Raw genomic sequence first — 27697 nt, 5'->3', positions numbered from 1 at the left:
GCACTGCTGCCTTAATGGATAATTATAAGGACTTGACTCCGCTAGGTCCCGTGGTCAGCCTGCAGATCACGTCGTACAAACGCTATTCCCTTCACGAAAAACAAAATGAAGCTTGCCCCCTCGTATGCACTGTGACAATATCTAAAACTCGCAAGAACTTGCTTTTTCACCGGTCAGAGTATGCCACGTCTGTATGGATCATGTGTTCTTTAGTCTGAATTGCCCGCCGGTGAATATATTGAAACTCATGGTATTGGCGAAGCACACAACCGTATTGATACCATTCGGTGCGTAACTGGTGTTGAGTAATTTTTGCCGATTCTGTACAGAAACCCATTGCTGCGCTTAGTCATCATGGGTCGACCAACTCCCCTCCATTCTTCGAAACTGTATCAAGCTGATAAGATACGCCAATATGCCTCTTCCAGAAGCCTATCCTGGTCTCCTGTCCTTCCGGAAGCAAAACTTGCTTGTGGAATTGTAGGTTGCTAGTTCCGGCCCTACCATCCTCCCATCTGACATCCTATCAGCTCCAGCTTACGACACGCTCGTCTGGACGGTGTCTTCGTGAGCATCACCCCAGGAGATCCAGCTCTGTGGGTAGGAGTCATATTCGTTCGCAAAGGTACTCTCCACAAGAAAATACCGTGTAGCTTTCGGATGATTGCATGAGCCTCCAACTGTTATGACTCGCCTCTAGCATCCCACCTCTTCTGGTCGTGATCAAGAAAATGCGTTCATGATTCAGTCTCCGTGGTAAAATCAACTGACTTCTTTCGGTGAAGGTCCCTATTCTCCCGCAGTTCTGCGCTTCCAGATATCATTCCCTCCAACTTACCCCGCTCTGCCTCCGCTTGTGACGTTCTCCATTGATGTTTTCCACCCTCTTCTCACACCGCTTACAACTTACACCTACACAACCGGCTCATCTGACACAGATACCGTGAGTGCCACTGATGAGGAGCGATTACCTCCTGGGGGCTTCAGCTTACGTCATGGATTTCCGCATTGGTTCGGACGAGCTCGGAGGAGCGCCACTAGCTCCCGTAATGTTAGTGGCTCTGGAGTCGGAACTCCCTCACGAAGTCAGACACCAGTAATCCCGGAACCGAAGGCAAACACTATAACTAGTTCGGTTCTGTCATGCATTCCCATAAACACAGGTGGAGGTATTTCTGTCGCTGCGATACTGCAGTATATCCAATCAACGTTTAGTGACGAGTACATTTTGGACTCCATCTCACTAGAGGCCGCAGCAAATCCGGGGGCCTATCATGCATGGCGCACCTATAGAGCTGAGATTCTGCGGTCACAGCTGCCTCCTTCGCCAAACTCACCGTCAGCAGAGTCACAAACCAGTAGTGTCGGAGTTTCATCAACTGGGAGTCGTACGTCGGAAGGATCCGTGATCGGTAGAACTCGTCGTCCTGGAGAATGGAATTGGGAAGGAGTGTGGGAGGAGCGAGTTAAGAAAGCTATTAAAGCAAGTTTGTCAGAACCTGTACTTTATGGTGGTACTAGTGGAGGGGAAGATGTGGTATGGTATACGCACCCTTCAGATATTCTTAATGTGCTCACAAGAGGTAGATTCGATTTTTAGATGTGGATGACGAGTCCATCGACAAGATGAGAAAACAGTTGCGTGTAGTATCAACAAAATTTACCGGAGCTTAAAATACGTGTTGCAGCAAATAAATAGACTTTAGGTCCAGGCGTACTTGATAACCTGCGGGACAGGTAAGGGAAGTACGTAGAGACTTACGGAAGGGGCATCCCTCTCTACTTGAAGGAAGTAGAGGTGAAGTGGTACTTTCTGTCCATCAGCTCACACTAGAACTGGGAGGTGTCTAATGTAGCTTCCGCTTTTTGATACCCAGCTTCCTTAGGTTTCTTAAAAATTGATTTTGGTCATACAAGTTCATTGTTCACTCAGTCACAAATATCTCAGTTCTCATTCAGGTTCCTGTCGAGCTTCGACACAGCCGTGCTCAACCCATTACACCTAGGCCACAGGAACTCGAAACACACGCTTTAGTTCTTGTGCCTGTTGTTCTCGTCATCCTCTTTCTCTGCGCAGCAATCTTCATTGCTTCCAAATTCCAATCAATCAAAGGTCATCTATCGAAGATTCTCGCTGTTGTAGACAATCGTCCCGAAAAGCGCAGTAGAGTTTCACCCCCCAGCGCAAGAGATTCTTGCGAGTCCACTGAGCAAAACATCCCAGTAGATCAGGAAGCTGTCCTTCGTGTCAATATTCGGTATAACCTATGTCTGGCCTGTATATTATCATTGAGAACTGACAGATCAGACATGTTACAATCTAGAGGGCTCGCAGTTGCCCCTCCCGGCCAGCTTCATCCACAACCTCTACGTTTCGTTAAGCATAAGCCTTTAAAAGGAGTTGCACATTCCCAACGAATCTCTACCACACTGTTACGAAACCAAGGACGAGATGGCTCTGTCAGAGGCCAAGCCCTATCTCGACATGTACCTCCATCCTCGAGGATGCTCTCCGCCGACTGTATACCCTCCAACACTCCAAAATCAGACATCAAGACGGATGGAAGTGAAACCCAGAGGTTAATCAGACGGAAGCCTAGTGACCTACCACTGAAGGTTCGGAAAACGCGAGGGAGTCGCTCATCTGAGACCGACTCAAACACCAGCATTCCTAGCAACTCATCTTATAACGGTTTCATTGGTGATACTGCCCCATCTTACAGCATCGAAGATCCTCAAGCATCACATTCACACAACTTCATTCCATCAACTCCGTCGCCTAGTTATTCACGGCCAAGTCTTAACCTCAGTGAAAAGACATCTAGCAGTACTTTACAAATTGGAAGAGATGACATTTCTAGCTATGCAACACGCCATCTGAGCCCTTCGAAGCCAGCCGAGAGTCCGCTACGAACAACACTCAAGAGACATCCATCTGTCAAGAGGCGAGTGTTCACAAAGATGCTAGGCGGTTTCCAACTCAAACCAAAATTCACATCTCCACGTCGAAACGGCCAGTCCGATAGCAGTCTGTTCAGAAGGCTCTCTGTAAAAGGCGAATCGAGTAGAAATATGAGATCAAAGAGTTTCAGAGTAACCACTCCATCCTCAGATACACTTTCACCTAGCCAAACATATCCCGAATCACCCCTCAGGTACGTGAATTCTTCAATGTGCATTAGTGTTATCCGCATTCCTAGAACATTCTTCGGGTCTTTGGAATGGATTACTGAGCCTATGATGCAGTCCATTTACCTCTGAGGTCTGTCTGGCGGTTCTCAGACCTCCGCCAGCTTCTTCAACAGCCCAAGGAAGTCCACTGAAAACTCCCTTAGCAAACCCAACACAGTCTTTAGCGACCGTTGCTCGAACACGCTTGGCCCCGTTACCGGTGTTGAATTTGAATTTGAAGTTCCTCCCAGAAATAGAATGCTTAGAATCTATAGCGGAAAAATCTTTTTGGGTTGCCATTGAAGTTGAGGGAGACGTCAGCTCAATCGCTTCGCCGACTCGTGGCGGTCAATATTCATCCAGTTTGGACGTCATAGTAGTCATTAACAACTCGTACGTGCGCTTCTCATGTGAGTGGCAGGAAATGATTAACATATCGAAGGCAAAGCGCATCACAAGAATGTCTAGACAATACGTGCAGGTTTGTCCTCCTCTTAGCCAACATTCTGTCCGACCCAGAAGATAGACTCGCAGTTTTCTGCACAACCTGCCAGCACCGTGTCCAGAAATCCGATTCTCTGACTGGCTGCCAATTACATCCTCTTAATGCACCGTGTCCGCAGATACTGAAGGAGGAACTGCAAGCCATTAGAGAAGGTCCGATTCTCCCTTGCCGCCAAGGTGCAGAACCTGGAGCGACTGTAGGCGCTGCTTTACGCGTCCTTTCTAAACCTAGCCCTATAGGATTCCAGCCACTGCGCTGGAAATCCAGTATTGTCTTCGTGTTCTCTGCCAACCCAGCCGAATGTTTAGACATTGTCCCTCTATTTCCTTTAACTCATATCCATCTGGTAAACCCAAGCGTTATACCATTTCCTATGGAGACCGGAGTATGCCAGAACTGGAATGTCCCATTGACCATATCCAATTCGAGTAACTGGACCCCTTTGAATATTGATAACTGCGAGTACATACCAGATCGTTTGCGGCAAGTAGTTACACATGCTAGGGGTGGGGGCTCAAATGGCGACATTTCGGACATATCCGTCAAGGTTGTGCCATGTCCCGGATGCCAGATTGAAGGCGTTCTTGGAGATTCCTCAAAAAGGGTACTGAGGCTGGGTCAAAATTTCTCCATGTTTGTTCGAGTCAAGGTAGACATGACTACAAATCGAATATCACCTCGATCCACGAGAGACGCCAATCCAAAACAGAAATCAAATATTGGAAACGCGTTTGCGGAATTAGAACAGCTTCTCGGAGAAACAGAATTTCCATTGTTCACGGTGCGGGCAATCTATAAACACTCCCTCCTTCCGCCCAATAGCGCCGTGGTCACTGAAGAAACTTGCATGATCCGCAAATTGGATCGCACAACTCTGTGGGGTACACCGTCTTTCAACAACAGTAACTCACAAAATGACCGTGCGAGAGCAGAGCTTCACAAGAGGCTAGCATTTTTCATTGCTACAAACAGCACTCCGAAAGAGGCTCTTAGCGAACTCGATAGAGTGTTCAGCAGACCTAACCGAAACACAGCATGCCCGCAATTTGTAAACTCCGTTCGTAAGGAGCTTCATCACCAGCTGCTAGTTCTTGGACACCGAGCTACAACCGAACCACCAAAAGTGATGCCCAACAACTGTCAAGACCATTTTCCTTGCTTAGGCCGATTCTCTTTTGGAGCCGTTGAAAATAAATTTCAGACTGTCGGCCTAGAACTGGAGCTGTCCAAAGCAAGATCGCCTTCTGGATCTCCCGTAACTATCATACATCAACGAGTCACGGAAAACACAGAGCCAGAAGAATTGACAGACCAAGCAACCCAGATCTGGAGACATATGCGTAAAGACTCCAAAGTGCGTCAAAAACCAGCAAACAGTTCGAACGAGAGTATAATTAGACTGGAGCTTTCTGACGAGCGAATACGCGAGTTGAGAAAGCGAGCAATTCAGAATAAGAGAAGTGTTGGTGCCGACACATTGAGAAGCCTGGCACTTGTCGGTCCTGCTACTTTTGAAGGGGTAAATGCTCCGTGGCTCTGAATATGATGTCAATACTGTCCTCCCTTTAACGACCCTGTTCACGCAGCATACTTACTAGATGTTCATGTTTAGCATTCCACCGGCCTAACACTTCTACTTTCGTGGGCGTACCGCCCTTTGGAGGGATGAAATGCTTGTATAGTAAATATAATCCGGACTCCCACTGTACTATTATTATTTGCTTAACTGTAGGATATGTGGAATCGTTCTGGCTTCTCCGGCTTCTCTAGCCTTTTTAGCGTTTGCACCGATTGTTAAGGCAAAGACCATACAATTATTGAGCACTTTGCCTTTTTAAAATCCGGTCCCAAACTGGGAGTTTTTCATCCTGTAGCTAATATCATTCTTCGTTTTGTTTCCCTTAATTTGAAAACCTGGGTTGGATTAGCTTCTCTTCTATAATGTTTGCCTTCCTTTAGAACCGTCTCTGTATAACGGCAGTGCTAGTCGTGTTCTAGGTTCAGACAGACAGATTGTGTGCTACCTTATGACTTGCATTCTGATAAACAGGTTCATGCAAACTCGGTCAGGCTTTTCTTTTACCCAGATATATATATGAGCCCATGTCACCCAGTCCTGCTTAATTTATTAGCTCGCAGGTACCCTGATCTCCCAAACGGTACAAGACACCAACCAATCTCCGAACGGGGATGATAGAACCAAACGACACACCGTCTACTCTCCATTACATTCACAAAAAAGAGAACCGTGACCCACGCGTCCGCTCACCAGCCCAATTGAATTACCAACATCTATAGCTAACCGTACACCAAAACTGCCAAAAACCCCAACCAGCCAAGGCGTTGCTGATACTTAGCAAACAAAGAAATAGGAGAGATCTAGTCGCACTACCACCGCCGGGGCTGGATCAATTACTAATCCTCGCCTAACACAGAATNACATGCTTCCCCCTTCCTCGAGCACTGACTCCATCCACTCCTCCCCGACTGCCCACCACCATAGGCCCAGAATCTGTGTCCGCACAACCGGGTGCCCAGTGCCCTAGGGATTTGGGGGCTTACTTCCGCTGGAAAAGGGAGAGGTGTTCGTCTTCCCGCCGCTGGGATATACCATCGCTGAGTCCGCAAGTGTGCGTAAGAGGGGTGAAGCCACTACGATTCCCAAGGCCACTAGTATGCGTTCTGTGACTAGATCTCTTATTACGGAGTCGCCGCTGAGGCCGGCATCAAGTGTGTCTGATACAGATGATGAAGATGACGACAAGGAGGATGAGGACGAGGCCTAGGCCGTACAGTATCGCAGGGAAGCCACTTTGATTGGTGTGAATGGTGGGGCTAGAGATGATGGGAAGTTTGAATTTTCATTTTAGAGGAGAAGAGTAAATGCTAAGAATGGGGATTGTAGAAAATTGAGTTGAGAGTTTGCAGGGGTGAAACATATATCCTGTGTACTGCGTCGTGGGAACCTTGAGAACTAGAATGATTGTGCATATCCTGTTTTAGAATTTCTGTGGATAGTCGTTACGTTCGCATATATATGCAAGACATGATTTGGTGACTGGTTGGAACGGACTTTGCACAAGCTTTTAAAGACCCTCAGACAGGCATATACAGCGGCAAGATGTTATTAATGCATGCTATAGCTAAAGACAATTGGGAGAAAGGAGCATGGCCCAATCGGAGACATTATTCCGACCCAGTAAACCTCCTTTAGAGGCCCTTAAGCATATATGAAATTATGAATTTCATAGCAACGATACAAATTGAGCCTCACTCCCGATGTGCTGCACATAGATAACAATTTTGGGCTCTTCTTCATATATTAGCATAGAGTGATATCGATGTCCTAGTGAACTTACATGAAGGTTTCCTCCCGACCGCAATCTTTTCCTTTAATTATCTTTCCACCTTCAGGCGGCTCAATGCCTCCATTAATCCTGCAGAATGCTGTCAGCGCGGTTGTGAGATCCTTACCTATAGATGCCTAATACATTTACTTGTCGTATTAATAACTGATGATCTTTATTCAAAGAAATTCTTAGAACATCCTTGCAAGACTAGTAGAAGAAAAGTTATTGTGTGAGAGGTGAGAAAATTTGCGAAATTAAAGAGACAGAATTATGACTTGGCTGGTTAGTTTGATTCAAGATGGTGCATTATGACATCTGGAAAAGACGAGCGTTCGATGCATGAAATTTGTATACCCAATGGCAGATCTAGTAACCGACTTAATCTCAAGTGTGGAATCGTGCACCGATGTGTATGGATTGAAAATAGTGGGGAACACAACGGGCCGAGGCCTCTTGGCACACGTAGCGGGCCGAATCACAGTGCGTCCAGACTCGCAGACTCGGGAGGGACATGGCGCAATACAGACACAATTATCGCCTCCACATCTCACGAACCTCTCAACTGTTCGCTACAACGCTCTCTAGCTGGTATATAAAAGCAGTTTCCAATTGCAATTTCCATCCATACCACCTCCGGATAACCGTTCTTTTCACAAATACCATTTCGCGCATTGAACTCACCGGGTAGCAGCCCTGCCACCAAATTCATCCACCTTGGCGAGCCCATATAGAGCCTCACGCGGGCACATATTTTCTCCTCCACTGCTGTCAATTTCCAGTTCCTACAACCATTTCTCGAAGAACCACTACCTCACACTCGACAGTGCTACACAACCCAAGAGCATGGCAAACTCGTCAGCGGCAGCAGGCCTACTAGGTCGTCAGCTCAAGCAGATGCAAACGGATAAGGACATCCCCGGGATAAGTTGTGGATTAGTGGACGATAACGTCTTCGAGTGGGAAGTTATGCTCATGATCAACGACGAGTGTAAATTTTACGGAGGTGCGTAATCCCCTTCTCACTCAGGTCACACCAACCTCATTGTAGAAGAATCTATAAAAATCAAAAACACCTCAGGTAGAAGAACCGTTCAGAAGGCTAACACCAAAGAACAGGTGGATTCTTCCGCGCCCGCCTCACATTCCCGCCTGAGTACCCGCACCTACCGCCAAAAATGAAATTCGAGACGCCGATATTTCACCCAAACAGTGAGTAACTTAAGCCATATTCTGACCCATCTTTTGTATGCACGTCCTCTAATATCTGTCCTCACGGCCTAGTTTACAAATCCGGCGAGGTCTGCATCAGCATCCTGCACCCTCCCGAAGAAGACAAATACGGCTACGAATCCGCAGCCGAGCGCTGGTCGCCCGTGCAGACACCCGAGACTATCCTGCTGAGTGTCATCAGTATGCTCTCAAGCCCCAATGACGAGAGCCCCGCCAACGTTGAAGCGGCCGCGCTATGGCGTGATGATCCGAAGGAGTTTAAGAAGCGAGTGAGGAAGTGTGTTAGGGATAGTTTAGAGGCCGACGCGTACTGAGACTAGCTAAGAAATAAATGGAAGGATAGAGAGAGTTGAACAGGGTAGAATGCCATTCTGGACAGTGTGGATAGTGGAGGGAGGTTAAGTCTAACGACGTGAATGTTGCTAGGCCTGTGTTTATGACATGCCACATGTTTCAGGTGTTTGACAAGGAGTTTTGATCGCATTTTAATAAGCACCTCTCTTTTTTTCAGATTCTTAATTTTCTGATGTGTAGCGTGGGCTAATCGTTTTGGTTGTCTCAATCCCTCTCCAATTATCTTAACTTACGAGATATGTCCGGGAAAGCCCGCAGACTTAGAAGTCATTTATTATTTTTTTAATATCATCACATCCTACACCTACCCATAATCTCAGACTAAAAGTAGCCTTAGGTCATGTTTAAGGAGTCACTAATATACTGTAGTTTTTAGTAAAGGATGTCTTGCCACAGATGAATGTGCCTTCGAATAAAAAAAAGTTATTGATACCTGCTATAATTTTGACTCAACATCAAAACCGGAAGCACGCTACACAATCATATGTAAAATATATATTCGAAACTAGATGGCTATATCCATCAACTCCATACCCCAGCCCTTCCAGTCCGCCCCTATCCAGTCTATATTCAACCCTTCCATGAAAACCCTCACGCTAGCGCACCCATCGGATCCCACAAATCCAGTATCTTTGGCTTCTGTTCAAGCACTTTCCTCACGGCGGCGCTAACAACCGCCGGATCAACAACAGCCTGATAAACAAATTCGTCCATCCACGCATCGCTCATGACAAAGTACCCTTCGGTGCCTGCATCTTTCGACCACGAGTTCTCAACGCGCCAGCGCACCGGCTTGCCGTCGACAACATGCACTGCCGTCAGCACCATGGCGTGCGTCATAGCACTCTCGCCCGTCATCAGCCGCTCAGCCTTCTTCATGCCCAGTTTGACATTGAAGCCCAGCTCGTAGTCAAAGAGATCCGTATCCATGATGCCCATGGCCGAGTCGCTGTACTTGCCGACGTCGCAGCCGAAGAAGACGGGGAGCCCGCGCTGCAGCATCGCGATACAGGCTTTCTTCATCGTGGACATGTCCACGTTTACATAGGTAACGGGGCGTCCTTCCCAGACGTTGCCGAGGCGGCTGACGGAGAGCAGCCGGTTGTATGCGTTGCGCGGGTCGTTGACTAGGCTAAAGAGAGTGTGGACGTTTGTTCCTCCGAGCGCGCGCACGGTGCGGGCGTCCGACAGCTCTTTGGCGAAAGCCGTTGGGCGCGTGCGTACGCTGCAGAAGGTGCCGTCGCGGTCGTAGAACTCCCAGGTGAAGGCTTTGGAGGGTGATGGCGGTGGGCCAAGCATCAGTGTTAGGATGAGGTGGATTTCGCGCAGCATTTTCTCTTTGGTGGCGGCGAGTGAGGATTTAAGAATTGTGGGATCGGTTGAGGTAGAAGAGGAGGCGAGAGAGCGAAGGCGTAGGGCATCTTCGCGCAGTTTGGTCGTTATGAGACGGTCCATAGAGGATGAATTCATCGCATTGTAGGAATCTGGGTAGAGCGTTTGCGGCACCAGACCGTATTTCTGCACTAGATTGGCTACCATGTCCCATTGCCCGCCGTCCCCGACCGGGCTTGCTAGCAACGCCTGAAGGAGGCGACCGTCTAGCGGCTCTTCAACTGTGTCAAGAACGTTCTCAAGGAAGTAGTTGGCTTTCTCAATCTTGTCCCAGTAGAAGAGGTATGATTGAGATAACTGGAATTCTTTGAGGCGATATTTCTTCATGATGGCGACGCGAAAGACATTTGTGGAAGCGAATAGCCAGCAGCGTCCAGAGGAACGCTGGTTGGTGACAGGAGAGCCTTCAAGGGGGATCTTGATATTGAAGGTTTGCGTGTCCTTGATGGCAGTTGAGCGGGAGGTGATGATAGAGGATGTTGGGTTTGAGGAAAGCGCTGCGAGTGCGAGGCGGTTCTTTGTAGTAGCGATTAGCTTTATTCTAGATGTTATGGCGCTTTATACTGGTATAAATTACTTTGGGATCTTCCATGAGTTCCTTCTCCCACTCCTCGGCTGCGGCAATGGAGATATCTTGCTGGTATGGGACTACGGATGTGTATTTCGGAGCTACAGGAAGAGTACAGGTTAGCGATTAAATACTTCTAGGAGAATCATGGTATCTGTTTATTTACGGGCTTCTCCTTTGATGTAGATATAGTCCTCAACAATTTCCATCTCGTTGTGCAATTGTATTGCTTGGAGCCGCTCAACGAGCTTCTCGTGGATGGCTGCTTCGGGAACTTTGGACTGAGAGGAACCCATGGCGGCTGATCGATGCCCGAGTAATATACTAAATAAGCTTGTCAATAAGGAATGAGAAGTGTAACGATTGAGGTGGAGAGGATTGAGGTAGTCGAGTGTCAGGTCAAAGGGTGGCCTGGAATATCTCCGCTGTCTATGGCATGGAGCATGGACCAACCACCGCGATAGCTTATCGGCCCCTTCTCATGCCAAGGCGCTACTAATCCGCACATGTACCCCCTTGTAGTGGCGCAGGGGGGACAAGGGCTAGGGAATTCTGAGGCTGGTCAGAGCTGATAGAGACCGAGGGATGATCGAGGTCTCGTATTAGCACAACGGTTACTCTTGCTTCAACACCATTAATATTTCGATGTACACTCTAAAATAATCATCCACCGTCAAATGCTGCCGCCCTCATCAGTTAAAGGTAATAACAGCCCAGAACGTCGAGCGGATGGAGATTAAGATTTTCGAAGGAATACGGGGCGCGAACGCCCCAGTGTTCCATGTTTCCACTACGGGTGGCACAAGACAGCCTGCTGGGACGAGGAACTGACCGTTTCTCCTCTGCGTGTTCCTAATTCTATCCTCCCTCCTCTTCGTGCTTAAAAGTCCGAAGAATCCAGCTGCTCAGAGAATCAATCGCTTTGCTCTAGCACTGCGCGTTCCTTTCGTTGAACATCGTCAACTGCTTTGCACGCGTCCCTCGTTTTCGCAGTATAGCCGTTCGCATCTCAAAATCATGGCTGGTCGACCGAATACCCAGTCGCCATGGAAGAAGCGAATCTTAATACCTTTCTGGATTGTTCGTCTGGTCCTCATGTTTGTAATTATTGGATTATATGCTTGGGCCCTTCACTATGCTGCGAATACAGAAAATCCGCCTACAATAGCGTAACTATCCTCCGAAATTTTTGCTTGATATATTGCTGACGACTTGTACACAGTGTCATTGTAGTGTTCATGCTCCTCTTGGTCATATGCATACTACTCGATGTCCTTGCTATTCTTGCGTTTGCGCGAGATGCACTGAAGCCAACGACGTTCCTCATTTTCAACGTTATACAAACCGGGATATGGTTTGTTGTCATCCTTATGGATGTCGTCGCAATAGTGCGAGGAGCTAGGTGGAGTGGCCTCATCGGCAGCATAATTGTATTGTAAGTCTTAGGGCGAGCTTGAGATTGGCATGCCTGGATACTAACATTGGACCAGTTTATCATTCCTCGGTCTACTCATATACGCAGCCATTAGCTATCGCCGCGAGAAGGCAAATGCTAGACGCGGTCAATACGCTCCAGCCGTCAACCCCGCCAATCCTCAAATCCAATCACAGCAATACGGATATACAGGTGCCCCTGCAACTTCTGCCTACCACCCTCAAACTAGCGGATATATACAACCACAACCACATCACCCTCCGCAAGTGGGTGCTGCTTCCGATTACTATAGTTCAACGCCTGGGCAGCCTCAAACCTACCAGCCAGGCTACGCCCATCAACTACAGGCGCCCACTAACCCTTTCCTGGATCCTGTTCCTGCTGGTCATCCGCAGACGCATCATGGTGGTTATGCTTAGTTCGACTTATGTACACAATAGCGGAAGACTAAAATTGGACGCTAAAAACTGATTGTGAAGGGATTCTAGGCTTATGCCATGAGGCGAAACAATTGAGTCGATACGAGTGTTCATCAAAAAGTGTCAATTGGCGATGGTATATGGTAAGTACATTGTGTATATTTACGGCGGAATAAGCCTTGTCAGAACAAGGCACTTCGGAGTTTTATTTTGCGGCGTTATGCTTAGGAATCCACAATGTGACCTTTTAGGGAATGCAGGAATTATGAACCAACCATCTCATTGACTTGCCTCGGCATAATCTGGAGCTCATATCATAGGAACCTATCAAGTTGTTACTAAAGAGCCTCAGCTACGCACTATCCCACTGCTAAGCATATATTTTGGGCGCTTTACTTCAAATCGTGCAACGCTCATTCTTGGTTGCAGCTTCTTTTGTTGAATATTTATAACACCAATCAATTGTCTTCAATGGAATTAACCGCGTCTTAGTTTTCTCCGCATTTCGCAAACGTTTCTGGGCATCCATTACTGTGTTTGTCAGCCTGATATCCGTTTCCCCGCGTTACGTCACATTCCGAGGTTGAGGAGTCCAATTCCAATATAAAAATAGCGATGGACTGCTCTTTCTTCACAGAAAAGCTACCCAACCCCTTCAGTTCTGATTCTCTACATAGCAAAAATGTCCATCCAACAAGTCCAGCCTCGAGGAATTTTTCATAGCCTCCCAGTTTTCCTGAACATCTCGAAGGTCTCACGGCTATTATCACAAGCGCAAATGACATATCAAGGTACTACATACTTCGCGTTCTAGCGCAAGCTCCTGAGCGCTGGAGCAAGATATACTGTCTCTCCAGGAGACCTCCAGCAATTCCTGAAGGGCTCGCGGAAAATGCCGAACATATTGCGCTTGATTTCATGAAGAAACCTGAAGAAATTGCGGAGGCTCTGAAGGGACAAGGGGTTAAAGCGTGCGCTTTCAAGAAGTTTCTACTCGAGCCTGCTAACCATAGATAGAGACTAGGTCTTCTTCTACTCGTACATCCAACCTCCACCGAAAGAAGGGCAGGGCCTGCGGTCAACTGCGGAGGAGATGGTTAGGGTCAACAGTATGCAGCTGATCTCATTATGTTGCTCAAAGCGATGAATAATGACTTACATGCCACGTCTAGCCCTGCTGCTCTCTAACTTTTGCGAAGCCCTCCCTCTCGCCTCGATTAAACTGAAACGAATCCTCTTGCAAAGTGGCGTCAATAACTACGAGTCGATCTCTCCCCCCATTTTTTGTTCGTAGATCTAACAGCGCGCAGCTCGCACCTTGGCCCTACCTCCGTCCCGCAGGAAGAGTTCGACCCGCGCGTAATGCTCGAGCTGAACTCCTACTACGCGCAAGAAGATTACTTGTGGGACTTCTGCGCTAAACAATCTATCGTATGGAACGTCGTCTGCGGTCCCTCTCCCCTACATAAGTAGCTAGATTCTCTTCAAGGTAAAAGTTTGGAGTCCCACGCGTCTTCGCAAGTTGCGGATGGCTGTCTATTGCGATGAAAGCGTTAGAATGTAATTATTTCATGAATTTTCTCACCTGCAGCAAAATTGACTCCTAGAATATGATCCTTTGCTCGGAGTACTACACTGCTGCAGATGGTAGTCTATGCGCTTGATTGGTTGCAGCTATGCGCCATAGCAATCGGCCAGAATGTTGAAATTTTTGAATTATCCGTAGTTCAGGGTGCAATTTAGGCAGCTAGTAGTGGCTAAGGTACGAAGCTGCAAAGGAGGGGTAGGCAACAGGGCAATAGGCAACAGAAACAGGGTAAGCAAATCCGATCTTGGTCTTACGTCAAGAGAAGCATTCGATAAAATTAAGCCATTCATGACCAGCTCTCTTCTTTGTACGAGTTTCGTGCAGGCTTTTGCAAGAGCTCTTTAACTTTGGGGTTCAACGGTTTCCACAGGCCTTTAATCAATAATCAATATCAATATAAAGGCTTATTGATATTGGTATTGAAAGAGTATTTGAATATTAAGATTTTGCCAAGATTTTGCCAAGCCTCCATGATGTAACTTCCCTAGCTCCAGCCTGAAAATTTATACTTATATCGCTGCCGCCTCTGCAGAGCAACGTTTTCCCTTCTTAAAAAGTCAATCAAATATCCGCTTCCACCTATTGCCTCTCTACCGAGGGGCTACTTTAATCGTTTATCACTTCTCCTCGCCTTAGTGCACGCCTAATCTTTAAGCACCTTTCTCTGTTCCTTCAACACTACGCGTTCCGGCCTGCTCTCGCCCCCCGAACCTCAACATGACTACTCTTTCCGGATCCAGCGATGCTCTATATGCATATACACCCATACTAAAGCCATCCTCAAGCACGGTTGTAACAAGTGAGACCTCGCCAGCGAAGAGCCCATTAATGGAGAGTTCGCTCATGGAGGGACTACAAGACGTCCCTATCCATCAGTACATAGGGATTCCAAATCTACGGCGGCATGTTAGGGCACAATCTACTGAGTTGCAGGCCGGTCGCTCGAATCAGCAGTACCTTGTTTTCCAGGGAGTCACAGAATATCACCTTGGCAAGATAGACCATGAGCGCGCTAGCATAGGGAAGCATACTCGGATGTCCCATGATACGGATGACGATCTATTGGTTATCAAACTGATGCCCTCAGCGAGACACGAAAATGCACACATTACGCTAGGTATGGAACTTGTACTCGCACTTATAGGAATGGGTCTTCCGCGGCGCTGCTTATATGCTCTTGGTGGGACGACGTTCCATGGCCATAATTCCTCTAAGGAGGCCGATTCAGCATACAAACCCATCTCCCGAACCCAGGAAACTGACTGGCCAACAATTGTTTTTGAGTCGGGACTCTCTGAATCGCTCACTCGCCTAAGACACGACGCACAATGGTGGCTCACCAACTCTGGAGGGGACGTAAATATTGTTGTTGTCATCTCGATAACGCCAGCAGTGAAGAGGCTACGGTTCGAAAAGTGGTGCCTTCGTCCGGCTCCTGGAAATATGCCGACTACTAGAGCACACCCAAATCGCAACCCCCTAGTTCCGACAAGAGTGCAAGAGGTTACTGTCACCCAAAATCCCGCCGCTCAGCCAAGTACCGCCGCTCAGCCAAGTGCCACCATTCAACCAGGCCCCCCCCCATCATATGCCGTTGCTGGAGCGCCTCTAACTCTCGAATTTCAGGATATTCTTCTACGAGCCCCTGTACCACCAGAAGGCAACGTTACCTTCACTAGAGCGGATCTTGAGCAGTTCGCGGAAGATTTCTGGGAGTGCGTTAATTAGAGAAGTCGCAGGAGATTGTAGCAGGATCAAGGGAATACGTTGCGGGACCAGTCGTAGCTAAGAGAACAGTTTGCTGTTACATAGTACGTAAAGCAATAGAAGTGCTATCGCTTTCCTAAGGGTTTTTATTTGATTGCAAGAACATTCAACGTCGTGACAAGAGCTAGACTTCTATGTAGCGCTTAGCTTAGGGGTGGATCAGGGCCCGAACTAGGGAAGAAAGTATCGTTCAAAACTGCGGCAGAACCATCCAGATTTGGAGGCAAATTTGCCGTCAACCTGCGTTAAGGTGTAATTTTCTTTCAAGAGTTTACGTCTGAGCGAGTAAGAATCGTAGGTTTGTAAGGCGAACACTGCCGCTTTTAATAGCCTGTGCGTTAACGTCGTCTATAAAACCACGGTTCCTGTCGCTGTTTTTACTTTCAACCTTGACGGCCGTTTCTCTCCTGCAGCTCTGTGCCGTCTTACTAGACTGAATCCGCACTCCACAACCAAGGATCCAACATCAAATTCCACTCTCCCTGCCTATGTCGAGTAACCAGTGATGGGTAAACACTCAAACAAGTACTGCAAATTCTCTGACTTGCTTTCGTGGTATATTCCGCCGCCCTGTACGCTTTATCAAACTGACCACAATGAAAACACACAATCCCGCGTCCTCTTACACAGCCCCCAAATTCCAGTTGAACCCCTTTCTGATATTTCCCAGTGGTAACACCGCATGGTATGCAGAAGCGCTTTTGCTTCTCGCTGCTCATGGAAACTGGAGAAAGCTTTCCACGACGACTTTTCATCATGGCGTTAGAGAAGTATTCGGCCGATCTGATTTTGAGACAGATGTGGCAGGCAAAGTAGTCCAGCGTCGGCATTGCCTGCCTTGAGCAACCCTCCTCTGCCTCAGCTCTATTATAGCAAGGCCATAGCTCGATCTCGAGTAGATCGGTTATGTGGTAAGGTTTGAGGGACTTTGATAACTGAGAACCCTTCAAATGCTGCAGATCCTTGACTATTGCATGTAGCTCTCGGCAACTTAGCTGGAGTGCGAGAACAGATGCGTAGCTAAGATAGCTCGAAATATCGTCTATTAGTTCCGTGGGCAAGCTTAGGAGGAAGATTGGCATTATGGGAATGTATATAAATATATAATTTCTGTTAGTTGAAGAATACGTGAAGACTTCAAGAACTACAGACAGTACCTTCCTTAGCAGCTTACCTTGTATTGAAGAGGACTCTGGCGGATGTGGTCGAAGGCGGGTGCGATTTGCTTGACGTAATGAAGAAGCTAAAGTAGGATCGCTGGCAGTTGTAGAAATGTGAGCGGGTGGATAGGTCTGGGGTGTTTAATACCCCGCACAACAAATGCAGACTATTGCCTACGCTCCCGGGGCAATTGTGAGTTAGGGATTTACGTTCGCGATCAAGTGCTCGGAAAATTACTCTAGTCGAACAAAAATGCTGATTTCTTTTAGGGACACTTTGGGCATTTATGCTCCGAGTAATGGTGGAAACGTGTCGAACGCCCAATTGGCTCAAAAAGACCGGTCCTTCTGGCGAAGCCAAATAGGACGTATTTTATAGGTTGACAAAACGGTACGACGGACCGCTTATTTCTCGAAGTGGGGGAATAGTATTCATCAACTGAAGCATCCCCAGGAGGCCAGTTGTATGCCCAAGGCAAGCAATTCAAGTCCAAATAATAACGTTACTGTGACAGCAAAACTTACCATGCCGTGCTATGCTGTTCCTCTAGCCTGCAAAGCTCCTAATAATCGCTAAAGCGAGCCTATTCCCACGAATCAAAACCTGTCTGCTCTCTCCGCCTTTCCGAACCGATTAGCGCCCGCGAGTGCTCTAGCGATCGTGCTCGCCTACGGAAGTACAAGGGGGTAACACGAATTGCTCAGACGCCCCCCCTGCTAGTATGGTACACAAAATAACCTAGCCCTGCTATATTACTTGGGGCTCGCTTATTTTCCTCTCCATACTAGCAGGGGGGGCGTCTGAGGCATTGATGTTACCCCCTTGTACATGCCCTAATGTTTGTTACACCGCCCGCGCGAGCAGGGATTGTTTTGTATGGGCAGAATGATTTGGTTGGTGGCAGAATCGGGGCGGTGTAACAAACATTAGGGCATGTACCTCCGTACGCCGGCGGGGTAGGGCCGCCGTCCTCAGCTCAGCCGCGGCAGTCCTCAACTATTCACTTAAAGAGCCACTCGTGACCTAGACTGCGAGTCCGACGATGCAGCGAGCTACACTCACAACGCACGGAGGAGAGCCAGACCCTCTAGATCGAAAAGGACTCTGCCTTCTGTCTCTCGATGGCGGTGGGGTGCGAGGACTGTCCTCGCTTTACGTCTTAAAAGGCATCATGGACCGACTAAACGGCCAAAGGAAGGCCAAACATCTCGATTCAATGAAGCCGTGTGATCTTTTTGACCTTATTGGCGGAACTAGCACTGGCGGGTAAGACAACCTATCGCTGTGAGAGGAACAAACTCAATTTGCATTATAGACTTATCGCTGTTATGCTTGGACGGCTCGAAATGGACGTAGATGAATGCATTAGAGCGTACTGTGATCTTGCAGAGACCGTCTTTAACAAGAAACTTCACCGCATTCCAATGGACTTCAAGGGCCGTACTCAGGCACGATTCGACTCAACCAAACTTGAGAATGCTATTAAAAAGGTGATCACTGAGAGAGGCGCATCCGAGACAGAGTTGCTTAATGATGGAACGGAGCGAGGGTGTCGTGTGTAAGTACTTCGAGAATGTTATTGAGCAAAGTCCCCCATCTAACTAGATCAGCTTTGTATGTGCTGTCGACCGCTACACGAAAAAGATCGTGCGCCTCAGAAGCTACGATGTTCCCAGTCAGCCGAACGTTCCTGCGACGATATGCAAAGCTGCCCTTGCCACGTCTGCCGCAACAACCTTCTTTGATCCGGTATCTATTGACGACCGTTCATTTGCTGACGGCGGATTTGGAGCCAATAATCCAGTCAACGAGGTGGAAGGAGAAGCGTCAAATATCTGGTGTGCGGAGACGGGAGATCTAAAGCCGCTAGTTAAGTGTTTCATCTCCATTGGGACGGGAAACCCCGGTATAAAAGCATTCAAGGATAACGCCTTAGGATTCTTAAGCCAGACTATGGTAGAGATCGCAACTGAGACGGAAAACACGGAAGCGGAGTTTATAGCTAGGTGGCGGGCACATTATGACGAAAAGCGCTACTTTCGCTTTAACGTGGAGCAGGGGCTGCAGGATATTGGTATAGAGGAGTATAAGGAAAAGGGCGCTATCAAGTCGGCCACAGATGGGTATCTTTCGCACCAGGCTCAGATGTTCCGGGCACGGGACTGCGTTAAAAACCTAGAACTAAAAGAGAGTGTGTCTATCATAGATTTTACCTAGGATAGAAACCTCTTGCTGATTTTCCATAGATATGGCTGCGACTGATCTTAAATACATTATTACTGTAAGAGCGGTAGGACCCTATTTGTTTGAAGTCATCGTAACGCCGCTTAGGAATATAATGAACGGCTGATTGTAGAACGTCGCACTAGTATGTTCCGTGTGAAGTGCTGAGTTAGTAGAGCTGAATAGTGTATAGTGTCGCGAACGGTTTGCTGGACCGTCCCATTTGAACAAAATCCACGGTTTGTTGGCCGTGTTTTAGAGCTTGCGAGGATCGAGGCAATCCAATCTGTGGAAAATCGTTGCGAGAGAGTCGCAATTGTTGGACTAGGGGGCGCAGGGAAGACACAAATTGCTCTTGAATTCACGTATCGGCTGCGACAAAAATGTCCGGACTGCTCGGTGTTCTGGGTGCCAGTAACAAACCTTGAGAGCATGCAGGAAGCGTACATGGATATTAGTCGGCAACTGAAAATTCCCGACGTCAAAGAAAGGCAGGCGGACATCCAAAAACATGTTCAGCAATTTTTGAGTAAGGAAAGCTCTGGGAAATGGCTACTTATATTTGATAATGCCGACGACATCGATCTATGGACTGGGAATGCAGGTAACCCAACTGGTTCACGACTAATTGACCACCTGCCGAAGAGCAAGCACGGGGCTATCGTGTTTACGACACGAAGTCGGAAGGCCGCGGTAAAACTGGCCGGTCCAAATGTAGTTCTGGTTGACGAGATGGATGATGCCAATGCAAGGCAACTGCTCGGTAAATTTCTTATTGACCCTGGTTTGATGAGCGATGATCAAGCCACAATTGAGCTGCTACAGAACCTTGTAAACCTTCCCCTCGCTATTGTCCAAGCGGCGGCATATATCAACGAAAATCAGATACCGCTCTCCGACTATCTTTTGCTTCTTCAAGACACAGAACAGAACGTCATCGACCTTCTCAGCGAAGAATTTGAAGACGATGGCAGATATCACGACACCAAGAATCCGATTGCGAGTACCTGGCTGGTTTCGTTCAAGCAAATACGGCTTCGCGACCCGTTGGCGGCAGATTATTTATCATTCATGTCGTGCATTGATGCTAAGGATATTCCCCAGTCTCTTCTTCCACCAGCGCAGTCGATGAAACAAGCAGTCGACGCCATCGGAACGCTAAGTGCGTTCTCATTCATTACCAAGCGCCAAAAGGATCAGTTGTTAGACCTTCATCGGCTTGTACATCTAGCGACCCGAAACTGGCTACGGACAGAGGGTTCTCTTGAACAGTGGACGGTTAAGGCTCTAGATCGGCTCAACGAGGTATTCCCAGATGACGACCACAGAAACAGGAGTATATGGAGAGCGTACCTAACGCATGCACGGTACGTGCTGAAATGTGAATCAGATAAAGATCAGAAGACAGCATTAGTTTGGAAGTTCGGGAGCTGTGTTTACGAAGATGGAAGATATGTTGAGGCAGAGAGCTCATTTTCACAAGTGATGGAGACGAGAAAAAGGGTGCTTGGGGAGGAGCACCCTTCCACGCTGACCAGTATGGCCAACCTGGCGTCGACATTTTGGAATCAAGGGCGGTGGAAGGAGGCCGAAGAGCTTCAAGCCAAAGGACTAAAGATATGCTCGAGGGTGCTTGGGGAGGAGCATCCTTCCACGCTGACCAGTATGGCCAACCTGGCGTCGACGTTTTGGAATCAAGGGCGGTGGAAGGAGGCCGAAGAGCTAGAGGTGCAAGTAATGGAGACGAAAAAGAGGGTGCTTGGGGAGGAACATCCTTCCACGCTGACTAGTATGAATAATCTCGCATTTACATTTAAGGCTCAAAGCCGCAACGAGGAGGCTATTTTACTGATGGAAAAATGCTGCAAGCTGCGGAAAAAGGTCCTTAGCCCTCACCATCCATACACAACATCATCGCTTGTAACTCTGAATGTGTGGCAGTTGGAGGGTATTGTCGGACGGACAAGTCACTTAGAAGAACTCTGTCTATTGAATGTGGCTCTAGAGCCTCTATAAATACATAAGGAAAATAGGTAGTAGACTACTTCGCTGACCGAGTCGTTGACCGAGACAGTAGTAAGACATACGAGAACAGGGTGGTGAGTCATAAGGTGGTACCTGAGAGTGACCTCAACGGTCGACAGATATGGATACTGGAGTTTGAAGAGACTTTATTTTGTGCATTGCACGCTTGTAAATGTCCTAAGCGTAGCCTGAAAGAGTGAAATATGGAATAGGTTGCGCTACGTAAGCATGCTTACGAGCAATATTTAACGGTAATCAAAGTGATTTGGCACTAGATGTTGCCACCACAAGCAGGGAGGGTGGCTGACTTGCTCCGACTACACTTTTGTTTTTCAGTGGCGGTGCACAGCACAGAATACAGTACTGTAGGCCATAGAATTAGGATAAGTCTGGGGGGCCCTTAACCAGAATAAAGTATGCTTGAAGCTAGTCTAGGTATAACAGACAGACGTCAGGAGCTGCAGAAAGACCGTGCGCTGAGAATTTCTGAAGTGCAAAAGGCGAAAGCCGATTTCGCAAGCGGTGTCGGGACTTTCTCCAGTGAGAGACAGTCGTCAAATGCATCTCTCGTTACCGGTCTATTTGGACCTCTTGCAACCGTATCGAAGTTTCTGAAAGTTCGGTTGCATAGCCATGACTTCTTATCATGGCATTCCGCTCGAAAAAGGACCACCGGGGGTTTTTCAAGAGGAGAGGGGGGTCAGTACGGAGGAAAAGCCGGGTACATCTTTCGCGCTGTTGGAAAATTTGATCAATAAGTCCCCCAGTCGTGTAGGTATGATTTGCGTGGCTTCTTCTCGATGAGCACTCTAGACGAACAATATGTGTCGTCGTTGGAGGGCATTACAAGAGAGGGGAGCTCACCATAGGGTTTCTGAATTGAGCATGGATTTGAGTTGTTGATTGGCCGATGTTCCTGTCCATCATTCTGCTTCGCCTAGGAGAAGTTAGACTGCCAAGGGCCGTAAACTCGATGATCGTGCGGCACTATGTAATATCTCCGTAATATGTTTCGTATCCTCGAATCTGTTCAAGATGGCGGTCGGGGAATTGCCTCCTGCACTACGTACATTCTGGGCGATGGTTATTTAGCATCATAATGGGATTGTGTGGTTTGGATTAGTCCCCTTTATTAATTTAAAATGCGATAAGACAATGATGGTGGTGTTGTGGTGAAGAAATATTGCCGTGGCATCAAAGTGCACTCCGCGGAAATCAGGTGACACGACGGTCAACCTTTGTGTAATTTTTAGGCAGGAAGTGTCTTAAGTATTGAAGAATAGCTACAGAGCACAGCATATATCGATTTATAAGAATATCAATATATATGCAGATTCTGAATTGCTTAGAAGTCAAAGTACCTCGGATTTATCCCAGCACACACAACGCGGGCCGCTGGAGCTAATGCGAGGTTATCGATAAGCCACAATGCCCACTCCCATCATTCCCTGCCCACTGTCAACATTCCTAAAAGTGCGGGCATTGCACTACAAAAGAACCTATATCCTCTTCCTTATTTCTTTATTCTCACTACTTACCACCACCCGCTACGAAAGCCAATTTCGATTGACCCTACTGCACCCACGGCTCTCCACACCCATCCCAATTATTCCGCGTAAAGCTAGTCAAAATGCCCATCCTACTCATCCCCCTCCTCCCCTTCTTCCTCTCCCTCCTCGGCTTCTTCCTCGCCCTCCTCCCCTTCTTCCTCTCCCTCCTCGGCTTCTTCCTCGCCCTCCTCCCCTTCTTCCTCGCCCTCCTCCCCTTCTTCCTCGCCCTCCTCCTCCTCCTCCTCCTCCTCTTCCTCCTCCTCCTCGCAGCCATCTATAAATACATCTTATATCCCCTGTTTATCTCCCCGCTCCGCCATATTCCCGCTGCATACCCTACAGCGCTGCTCTCTGCGGTTTGGATCTACTGGATTCGGCACCAGCAGCGTGAGAACGCGACGATACGCGCGGCGCACGAGAGGCTAGGCCCTGTGGTGAGGCTCGGACCGAATGAGGTGAGCGTGAATTGCATAAAGGGTGGGCTGAGTAAGGTGTATGCGGGAGGCATGGAGAAGGGGGAGTGGTATGCTTTGTTTGAAAGTTATGGGTGAGTTGATTATGATTTTTTTTTAACGTGAGTCAGGGCGGTAGAGATAGAAATAGAATGTTTTCAAGCAGACCCAGCGGGGGGTGTGTTTTTCTTTTTCTTTTCTTTTTTGGGCGCAGGGGGAGTTATGTCCTCTATTTTCCGGATTTGACATGTCTACGTTTCGTCTATACTTCACAGGTCACCCATTTTCTCAGCCACATACTCACCACGCCACCAGGATCCAAAATATGTTCTCAATGGCAGGCAGCAAGCCACACTCGCACCGCAAACGCATGATCTCGAACGCCTACAGCAAATCGCACATCAACTCCTCCGCCGTCCTCTCCGCCCAAACCTCCACGATCCTCTACGACCGCTTCCTGCCTCGCCTGCACCGCATCCACTCGCCGCAAAACCCCGCCGTCGCCTCCCCTCCTGCCGGCGTCGTAGACATCTACGAGCTCCTTAGCGCCGTGACCATGGACATTGTGACGGGCTACATCTTCGGGCTCGCGGCGGGCTCCAACTTCACCGCCGACGTCGACAGCTGCCGGCACTTCCTGGACCTGTACAGCTCGCGGCGCTCGTTCAACTTCTGGCGGCAGGAGCTGCCCGCGCTGACGGCGTGGCTGGCGTGGCTGGGTCTGCGCCTCGTGCCCGGCCGCGTCGACGCCGCCAACCGCGAGATCGAGGACTGGGCCATGTCCATGTGCAAGGTAGCAGCGCGCGTGCGGGCGCGCGGCGGGGGAGGGCGGGAGCAGGGCGGGGTGGAGCTGGTGGATACGCCGGTCGTGTACGCGCAGCTGGCGGGGGCGCTGCAGAAGGGGTCCCTGAAAAGCCGCACTGCAGCAGCGACAGTAGCAGCAGGCGAGAAAGGCAGCAGCAGTAGCAGCAGCCCGGCGGCGGCGGCAGAAAAGGGGGAGGAGGAAGAGGAGGAGGAGGAGGAGCAGCGCCTCACCATCGCGTCCGAGCTGCTGGACCACCTCGCCGCAGGCTTCGACACGTCGGGCATCACGCTGACCTACCTGGTGCACGAGGTGAGCCAGCGGCCCGCACTGCAGTCCGCCCTCCGCGCCGAGCTGCTTGCGCTCTCCCCGCCGCTCGTCGCCGCCTCCGCGCCCGCGCTGCCGGACCCGCGTGCCCTCGACGCCCTCCCGCTGTTGCACGCCGTCCTCTGGGAGACGCTGCGCCTGCACCCGGCCATCCCCGGCCCCCAGCCGCGTGTCACGCCGGCCGACGGCTGCGACCTCGGCCCGGACCTCAGCTTCTGCGTCCCTGCTGGCGTGAGGGTCAGCGCGAGCGCGGGGTCGCTGCATGCGAACGAGGAGGTGTACGAGCGGGCGGGCGAGTGGAGGCCGAAGCGGTGGATCGACGTGGATGGGGAGCGGCGCAAGGAGATGGATCGGTGGTTCTGGGCGTTTGGTAGCGGTGGGCGTATGTGCATAGGGAGTAATTTGGCCATGTATCGTAAGTCAAGTGATGTTTTTTTAGTTTGTGTTGGTGCACGTTCTGCGGTCGTTTGTGGTTGAATTTCTGGCTAGCTTCTTGTTTTGTTTGTTGTCAGCTTTCACGCCTGTTTCGCCTTCCGACAGCCAGAGAGATGCGCAAGGGGAATTGTTGTGTTAGTTTTTTTCTGTTAGTTCGCACGCTCGACGAGCATTCTCGAGATCTGTTTCGTGTTAGGGTTCTCAAAGGCACGCTGACGAACGAACCAGAGATGAAGTACATCGTCGCAACCATCTACTCGAACTATACAACCACCATTGTCGATGACACGGGCATCGAGCAGGTGGATGCATACACGGCGCCACCAAAGAACGACAAGCTCATAATCAGGCTCGAGCGCGTTTGAGTGCGCGAATTATTCTAGTTCGTGGTAGGGTTTGACTGAGGGTCTTATTGAGACGAATTCCAACCTTAGGTAATGCTGACATGACCACCATGGCTTTCAACCAGGCAAGTAGTGACGTTGGAGCTGGAAGTCCAGATTGAGCTGGAAATATAGATGATGCTATTGGGCGGGCAGAGAGCAAAGTGGCAACATCACAAGTCGTCAGCAATTAGTCCGCTGGATAGGTAATGTCAATTCTGCGAGTGCATCGCGGTGGTCTTCTACATACTGCGTCGTTAAGACTGGGTCTCTTGTTGCACGGCGATGCCGAGGCAATAAGCTGTTCTCGCATGCCATGGCGGTCCCCCCGTTTCTGGTCGACGGCGCAATTGCCTCGTGGGAGCAGGGCCGAAAAGCGTCAGTTTGGGCACGGTTTCCGCAACGATCCTCTCGGCTCGCACGCGGGGCGATGGATTGAAGCTTGATGGGGTCGATTGTACAAGAGGCAGTTCTGCCAGTCGGGAGAGCGAAAATATATCGGAAGTTGCGGTGCACGGTTCAAGGCTTGAGCGGATTGAGCAGATTAGTCCAGGCTTAGATTTCACCAGCCTATTTGTGACAAAGACAATGTGTATCGAAACCCGTTGAGACTTCCTGGTCGCGTTATCTTGCTGTATAACCGGGAATTTTTTTTTTGTGTTTTGACTGAAGTTGCCACACATGACACAATTTCCGACGACAGTGATGATTACGGAAAACAAGCAGTAATTTACCGACAAGAGCTGTGATGGCTGAAGTATGGCAACTCTGACCTTGTCCGGAGCGATGGGCGATGGTAAGGGAGTTGCTGTCTGCCTTCGGTCCACTAATTATCACCCAACAAAATGAACAAGCCGAGCCGTTTGTCATCGGCAACGGTCAAGAAAGCTTGGGCAAGAAGAAGCTCAAGCATGATGTCTGCAGGCGGGCGCAGATCACAGGGATGTGACTGACAACGGCGGGCAAGGCCCCGGAGGGCTCCACTGGGGGGATTTTTCGAGGGGAATTTTGTGGCAGAGTCTTTTGTAACTAGCGCCATGAACAATCCAGCGGGTCTAGCGGGTCTAGCGGGTGTACTGCAGCCACGGTAACTTCGAACTCTGATCAAGCATGTGCAGCCGGCACTGCGCTAGAATTCAAGCGGGCAATCAAGCGGGAGAGATTAAGCACAAAATCCTCCGTCAGCCAAGACAAATCGCTTGCCTCCCTCCTCCCCCTCCCACCCCCCAATCAAAAGGCTAGCCCTCGATCCATTCGGGCGAGCAATACCAACCGATTCGGTGGCACAATTCACCGCCCGTTTTGGCCTAGGCGGGAGGGAGATCCTTAGCTTTCTTCTCTTGGCCGAGTTTACCCTGCTTCCTCTTCGGGACGCCATGAGCAGGGGAACGAGCCCGTTTTCGGAGCTTTGACAATACTCAACTCGCAAAAGAAAGTTCCGAGCAACTCAATGAGGCAATCGGTGGCACATGCTTCATGCCTGGAAACAGGTTCGGAGTGCCCACCGTTTGAAGGAGGTCGTCGTCGTCTGTCAATATTCTGTGGTCGAGCGAGCAATCAACGAAGCTGAGCTTCCCCTGAATCTGGAGAGGGGTCTTCGCAGAGGACCGCCGCGGGAACTGAGATTAAGCTCTATGGCACAGCATAATCTGCAATTGAGCATCTATTGCTCCGTGCGGAGAAACCAACACCAGGCCTTGCACTTCTTTCTGCAGGTACGGCGGCTGAGTCTCTGTACATTTCGGAACATGGTTGATCAAGGTCAGCGGCTGATGCCGCCGTCTTGGGAACAACACAGGCAGGAAGCTGATTCGGAAGGGTCATTGTGCCGCAGATGCTTTACTGCAGCGGGATTGCCGCAACGACAAGGAAGGGCGAGAGAAATCTGGGGTTGATTGATGGAACCTGGCTGGCGAGTGTTGATATGGATGAAAGTCAGGGAGATGGAGAGGGATGACTGCCGAGCAATTAGATTTCTTTCAAAACACACTATCATCACTTTGTCTGCCCACTCTGCCCGCGCCCGCGGCCAAATTGTGGCCAACCCCTGGCGAATAGAGAGGTGTTTGGTGCAACATCGTAGAATTTCTCATCATGCGAGCAGTCACGCCCGGATCGACTCCCAGCCAACGGTGATCGCCTTCCTGACACCCATCGCTGCAAACCACGCTACTCGGAACCGCAACCTGCTGTGGATAAGCGCTTCCGCCTGTCCTGCTTGTCCTGCTTGTCCTGCTAGTCCTGAGATGGGCCTTGACTACGCCCGAGATGGCCGGGAATATCTGGTTTGATCGCCATGGCGATAATTCATCGCAGCATCTCTAGCTTGGGGGAGGGGCAAGCACCGTCCTCCCGGGCATTAGTGCGCGTTTTGAAAGCAACCTCTGTGCGACTTGAGCATGCAGTAGGTGCAGCCACGAGGGAGCCTTTGCAGAATTCTATCAGTTTTCGGTACGGCATCATCGTCTCTATAGATAGACCACGCGGGCAAGCTGCCTTGCGAAGAGACGTGTCTGTATCACCTCAAGCATAGGGCAGAGGCGGCGAAGACAAGACTTGG

General features: G+C 49.3%; 10 protein-coding genes across 10 annotated transcripts; 8 read left to right on the top strand and 2 right to left on the bottom strand.

Annotated features, from left to right (window-relative positions):
- Positions 1 to 415: 415 nt before the first annotated feature.
- Positions 416 to 1674, top strand: K441DRAFT_533544 (uncharacterized protein; the record flags this gene model as incomplete). The annotated part of the gene is made up of 5 exons (XM_067642295.1): positions 416 to 480; positions 531 to 625; positions 786 to 1130; positions 1164 to 1537; positions 1588 to 1674. 5 exons carry the CDS (start codon positions 416 to 418, stop codon positions 1672 to 1674), a joined length of 966 nt encoding a protein of 321 aa, XP_067509745.1.
- Positions 1675 to 2505: 831 nt separating this feature from the next.
- On the top strand, positions 2506 to 5216 carry K441DRAFT_533594 (uncharacterized protein; the record flags this gene model as incomplete). Its single annotated transcript, XM_067642297.1, has 3 exons — positions 2506 to 3181; positions 3306 to 3564; positions 3614 to 5216. The coding sequence occupies 3 exons, from the start codon at positions 2506 to 2508 to the stop codon at positions 5214 to 5216; spliced, it is 2538 nt and encodes an 845-aa protein (XP_067509744.1).
- Positions 5217 to 7550: 2334 nt separating this feature from the next.
- On the top strand, positions 7551 to 8979 carry K441DRAFT_651057 (ubiquitin-conjugating enzyme E2 15). Its single transcript, XM_067647137.1, has 3 exons — positions 7551 to 8029; positions 8143 to 8235; positions 8308 to 8979. The coding sequence occupies exons 1-3, from the start codon at positions 7870 to 7872 to the stop codon at positions 8568 to 8570; spliced, it is 516 nt and encodes a 171-aa protein (XP_067509743.1). The 5' UTR covers positions 7551 to 7869; the 3' UTR covers positions 8571 to 8979.
- A 90-nt stretch (positions 8980 to 9069) lies between these two features.
- Positions 9070 to 10997, bottom strand: K441DRAFT_651056 (bleomycin hydrolase). The gene is made up of 3 exons (XM_067647136.1): positions 10737 to 10997; positions 10580 to 10671; positions 9070 to 10518 (listed from the first exon to the last, which is right to left on the bottom strand). Exons 1-3 carry the CDS (start codon positions 10864 to 10866, stop codon positions 9202 to 9204), a joined length of 1539 nt encoding a protein of 512 aa, XP_067509742.1. The 5' UTR covers positions 10867 to 10997; the 3' UTR covers positions 9070 to 9201.
- A 590-nt stretch (positions 10998 to 11587) lies between these two features.
- On the top strand, positions 11588 to 12424 carry K441DRAFT_683668 (uncharacterized protein; the record flags this gene model as incomplete). Its single annotated transcript, XM_067651711.1, has 3 exons — positions 11588 to 11739; positions 11793 to 12005; positions 12061 to 12424. The coding sequence occupies 3 exons, from the start codon at positions 11588 to 11590 to the stop codon at positions 12422 to 12424; spliced, it is 729 nt and encodes a 242-aa protein (XP_067509741.1).
- Positions 12425 to 13150: 726 nt separating this feature from the next.
- K441DRAFT_533384 (uncharacterized protein) lies at positions 13151 to 13897 on the top strand (the record flags this gene model as incomplete). The annotated part of the gene is made up of 4 exons (XM_067642279.1): positions 13151 to 13387; positions 13449 to 13533; positions 13597 to 13687; positions 13735 to 13897. Coding segments are annotated over 4 exons (576 nt in total), but the record flags the coding sequence as incomplete, so codon positions are not given.
- Positions 13898 to 14544: 647 nt separating this feature from the next.
- On the top strand, positions 14545 to 16018 carry K441DRAFT_97134 (uncharacterized protein). The gene has a single exon (XM_067654573.1). It carries the CDS (start codon positions 14730 to 14732, stop codon positions 15738 to 15740), a length of 1011 nt encoding a protein of 336 aa, XP_067509739.1. The 5' UTR covers positions 14545 to 14729; the 3' UTR covers positions 15741 to 16018.
- A 247-nt stretch (positions 16019 to 16265) lies between these two features.
- Positions 16266 to 16861, bottom strand: K441DRAFT_672831 (uncharacterized protein; the record flags this gene model as incomplete). Its single annotated transcript, XM_067650592.1, has 2 exons — positions 16266 to 16349; positions 16406 to 16861. 2 exons carry the CDS (start codon positions 16859 to 16861, stop codon positions 16266 to 16268), a joined length of 540 nt encoding a protein of 179 aa, XP_067509738.1.
- Positions 16862 to 17909: 1048 nt separating this feature from the next.
- On the top strand, positions 17910 to 21328 carry K441DRAFT_96982 (FabD/lysophospholipase-like protein). The gene is made up of 7 exons (XM_067654572.1): positions 17910 to 18206; positions 18256 to 18498; positions 18551 to 19131; positions 19187 to 19221; positions 19272 to 19308; positions 19357 to 20952; positions 21033 to 21328. Exons 1-7 carry the CDS (start codon positions 17983 to 17985, stop codon positions 21050 to 21052), a joined length of 2736 nt encoding a protein of 911 aa, XP_067509737.1. The 5' UTR covers positions 17910 to 17982; the 3' UTR covers positions 21053 to 21328.
- Positions 21329 to 22654: 1326 nt separating this feature from the next.
- On the top strand, positions 22655 to 25306 carry K441DRAFT_651046 (cytochrome P450). Its single transcript, XM_067647135.1, has 3 exons — positions 22655 to 23285; positions 23506 to 24734; positions 24983 to 25306. Exons 1-3 carry the CDS (start codon positions 22819 to 22821, stop codon positions 25117 to 25119), a joined length of 1833 nt encoding a protein of 610 aa, XP_067509736.1. The 5' UTR covers positions 22655 to 22818; the 3' UTR covers positions 25120 to 25306.
- Positions 25307 to 27697: the final 2391 nt, after the last annotated feature.

The sequence above is a fragment of the Cenococcum geophilum genome (assembly GCF_001692895.1).
Source record: "Cenococcum geophilum 1.58 unplaced genomic scaffold K441scaffold_2, whole genome shotgun sequence".
In the NCBI taxonomy this organism is placed as follows: domain Eukaryota; kingdom Fungi; phylum Ascomycota; class Dothideomycetes; order Gloniales; family Gloniaceae; genus Cenococcum; species Cenococcum geophilum.
Note: the sequence above shows the minus strand (reverse complement) of the source record. Positions and strands in the feature narration are given on the sequence as shown.

What these genes read in the sequence shown, in the direction of transcription:
- K441DRAFT_651057 (XM_067647137.1), top strand. Translation starts at nt 7,870, where the DNA reads ATGGCAAACTCGTCAGCGGCAGCAGGCCTACTAGGTCGTCAGCTCAAG. An exon ending in CGAGTGTAAATTTTACGGAG is followed by an intron (nt 8,030 to 8,142) that starts GTGCGTAATCCC and finishes ACCAAAGAACAG; the next exon opens with GTGGATTCTTCCGCGCCCGC. An exon ending in GCCGATATTTCACCCAAACA is followed by an intron (nt 8,236 to 8,307) that starts GTGAGTAACTTA and finishes CTCACGGCCTAG; the next exon opens with TTTACAAATCCGGCGAGGTC.
- K441DRAFT_651056 (XM_067647136.1), bottom strand. Translation starts at nt 10,866, where the DNA reads ATGGGTTCCTCTCAGTCCAAAGTTCCCGAAGCAGCCATCCACGAGAAG. An exon ending in CTACATCAAAGGAGAAGCCC is followed by an intron (nt 10,672 to 10,736) that starts GTAAATAAACAG and finishes CTCTTCCTGTAG; the next exon opens with CTCCGAAATACACATCCGTA. An exon ending in AACTCATGGAAGATCCCAAA is followed by an intron (nt 10,519 to 10,579) that starts GTAATTTATACC and finishes GCTACTACAAAG; the next exon opens with AACCGCCTCGCACTCGCAGC.
- K441DRAFT_96982 (XM_067654572.1), top strand. Translation starts at nt 17,983, where the DNA reads ATGCAGCGAGCTACACTCACAACGCACGGAGGAGAGCCAGACCCTCTA. An exon ending in AAACCTAGAACTAAAAGAGA is followed by an intron (nt 19,132 to 19,186) that starts GTGTGTCTATCA and finishes GATTTTCCATAG; the next exon opens with ATATGGCTGCGACTGATCTT. An exon ending in ACATCCTTCCACGCTGACTA is followed by an intron (nt 20,953 to 21,032) that starts GTATGAATAATC and finishes AAATGCTGCAAG; the next exon opens with CTGCGGAAAAAGGTCCTTAG.
- K441DRAFT_97134 (XM_067654573.1), top strand. Translation starts at nt 14,730, where the DNA reads ATGACTACTCTTTCCGGATCCAGCGATGCTCTATATGCATATACACCC.
- K441DRAFT_651046 (XM_067647135.1), top strand. Translation starts at nt 22,819, where the DNA reads ATGCCCATCCTACTCATCCCCCTCCTCCCCTTCTTCCTCTCCCTCCTC. An exon ending in GCTTTGTTTGAAAGTTATGG is followed by an intron (nt 23,286 to 23,505) that starts GTGAGTTGATTA and finishes CCACGCCACCAG; the next exon opens with GATCCAAAATATGTTCTCAA. An exon ending in GAGTAATTTGGCCATGTATC is followed by an intron (nt 24,735 to 24,982) that starts GTAAGTCAAGTG and finishes CGAACGAACCAG; the next exon opens with AGATGAAGTACATCGTCGCA.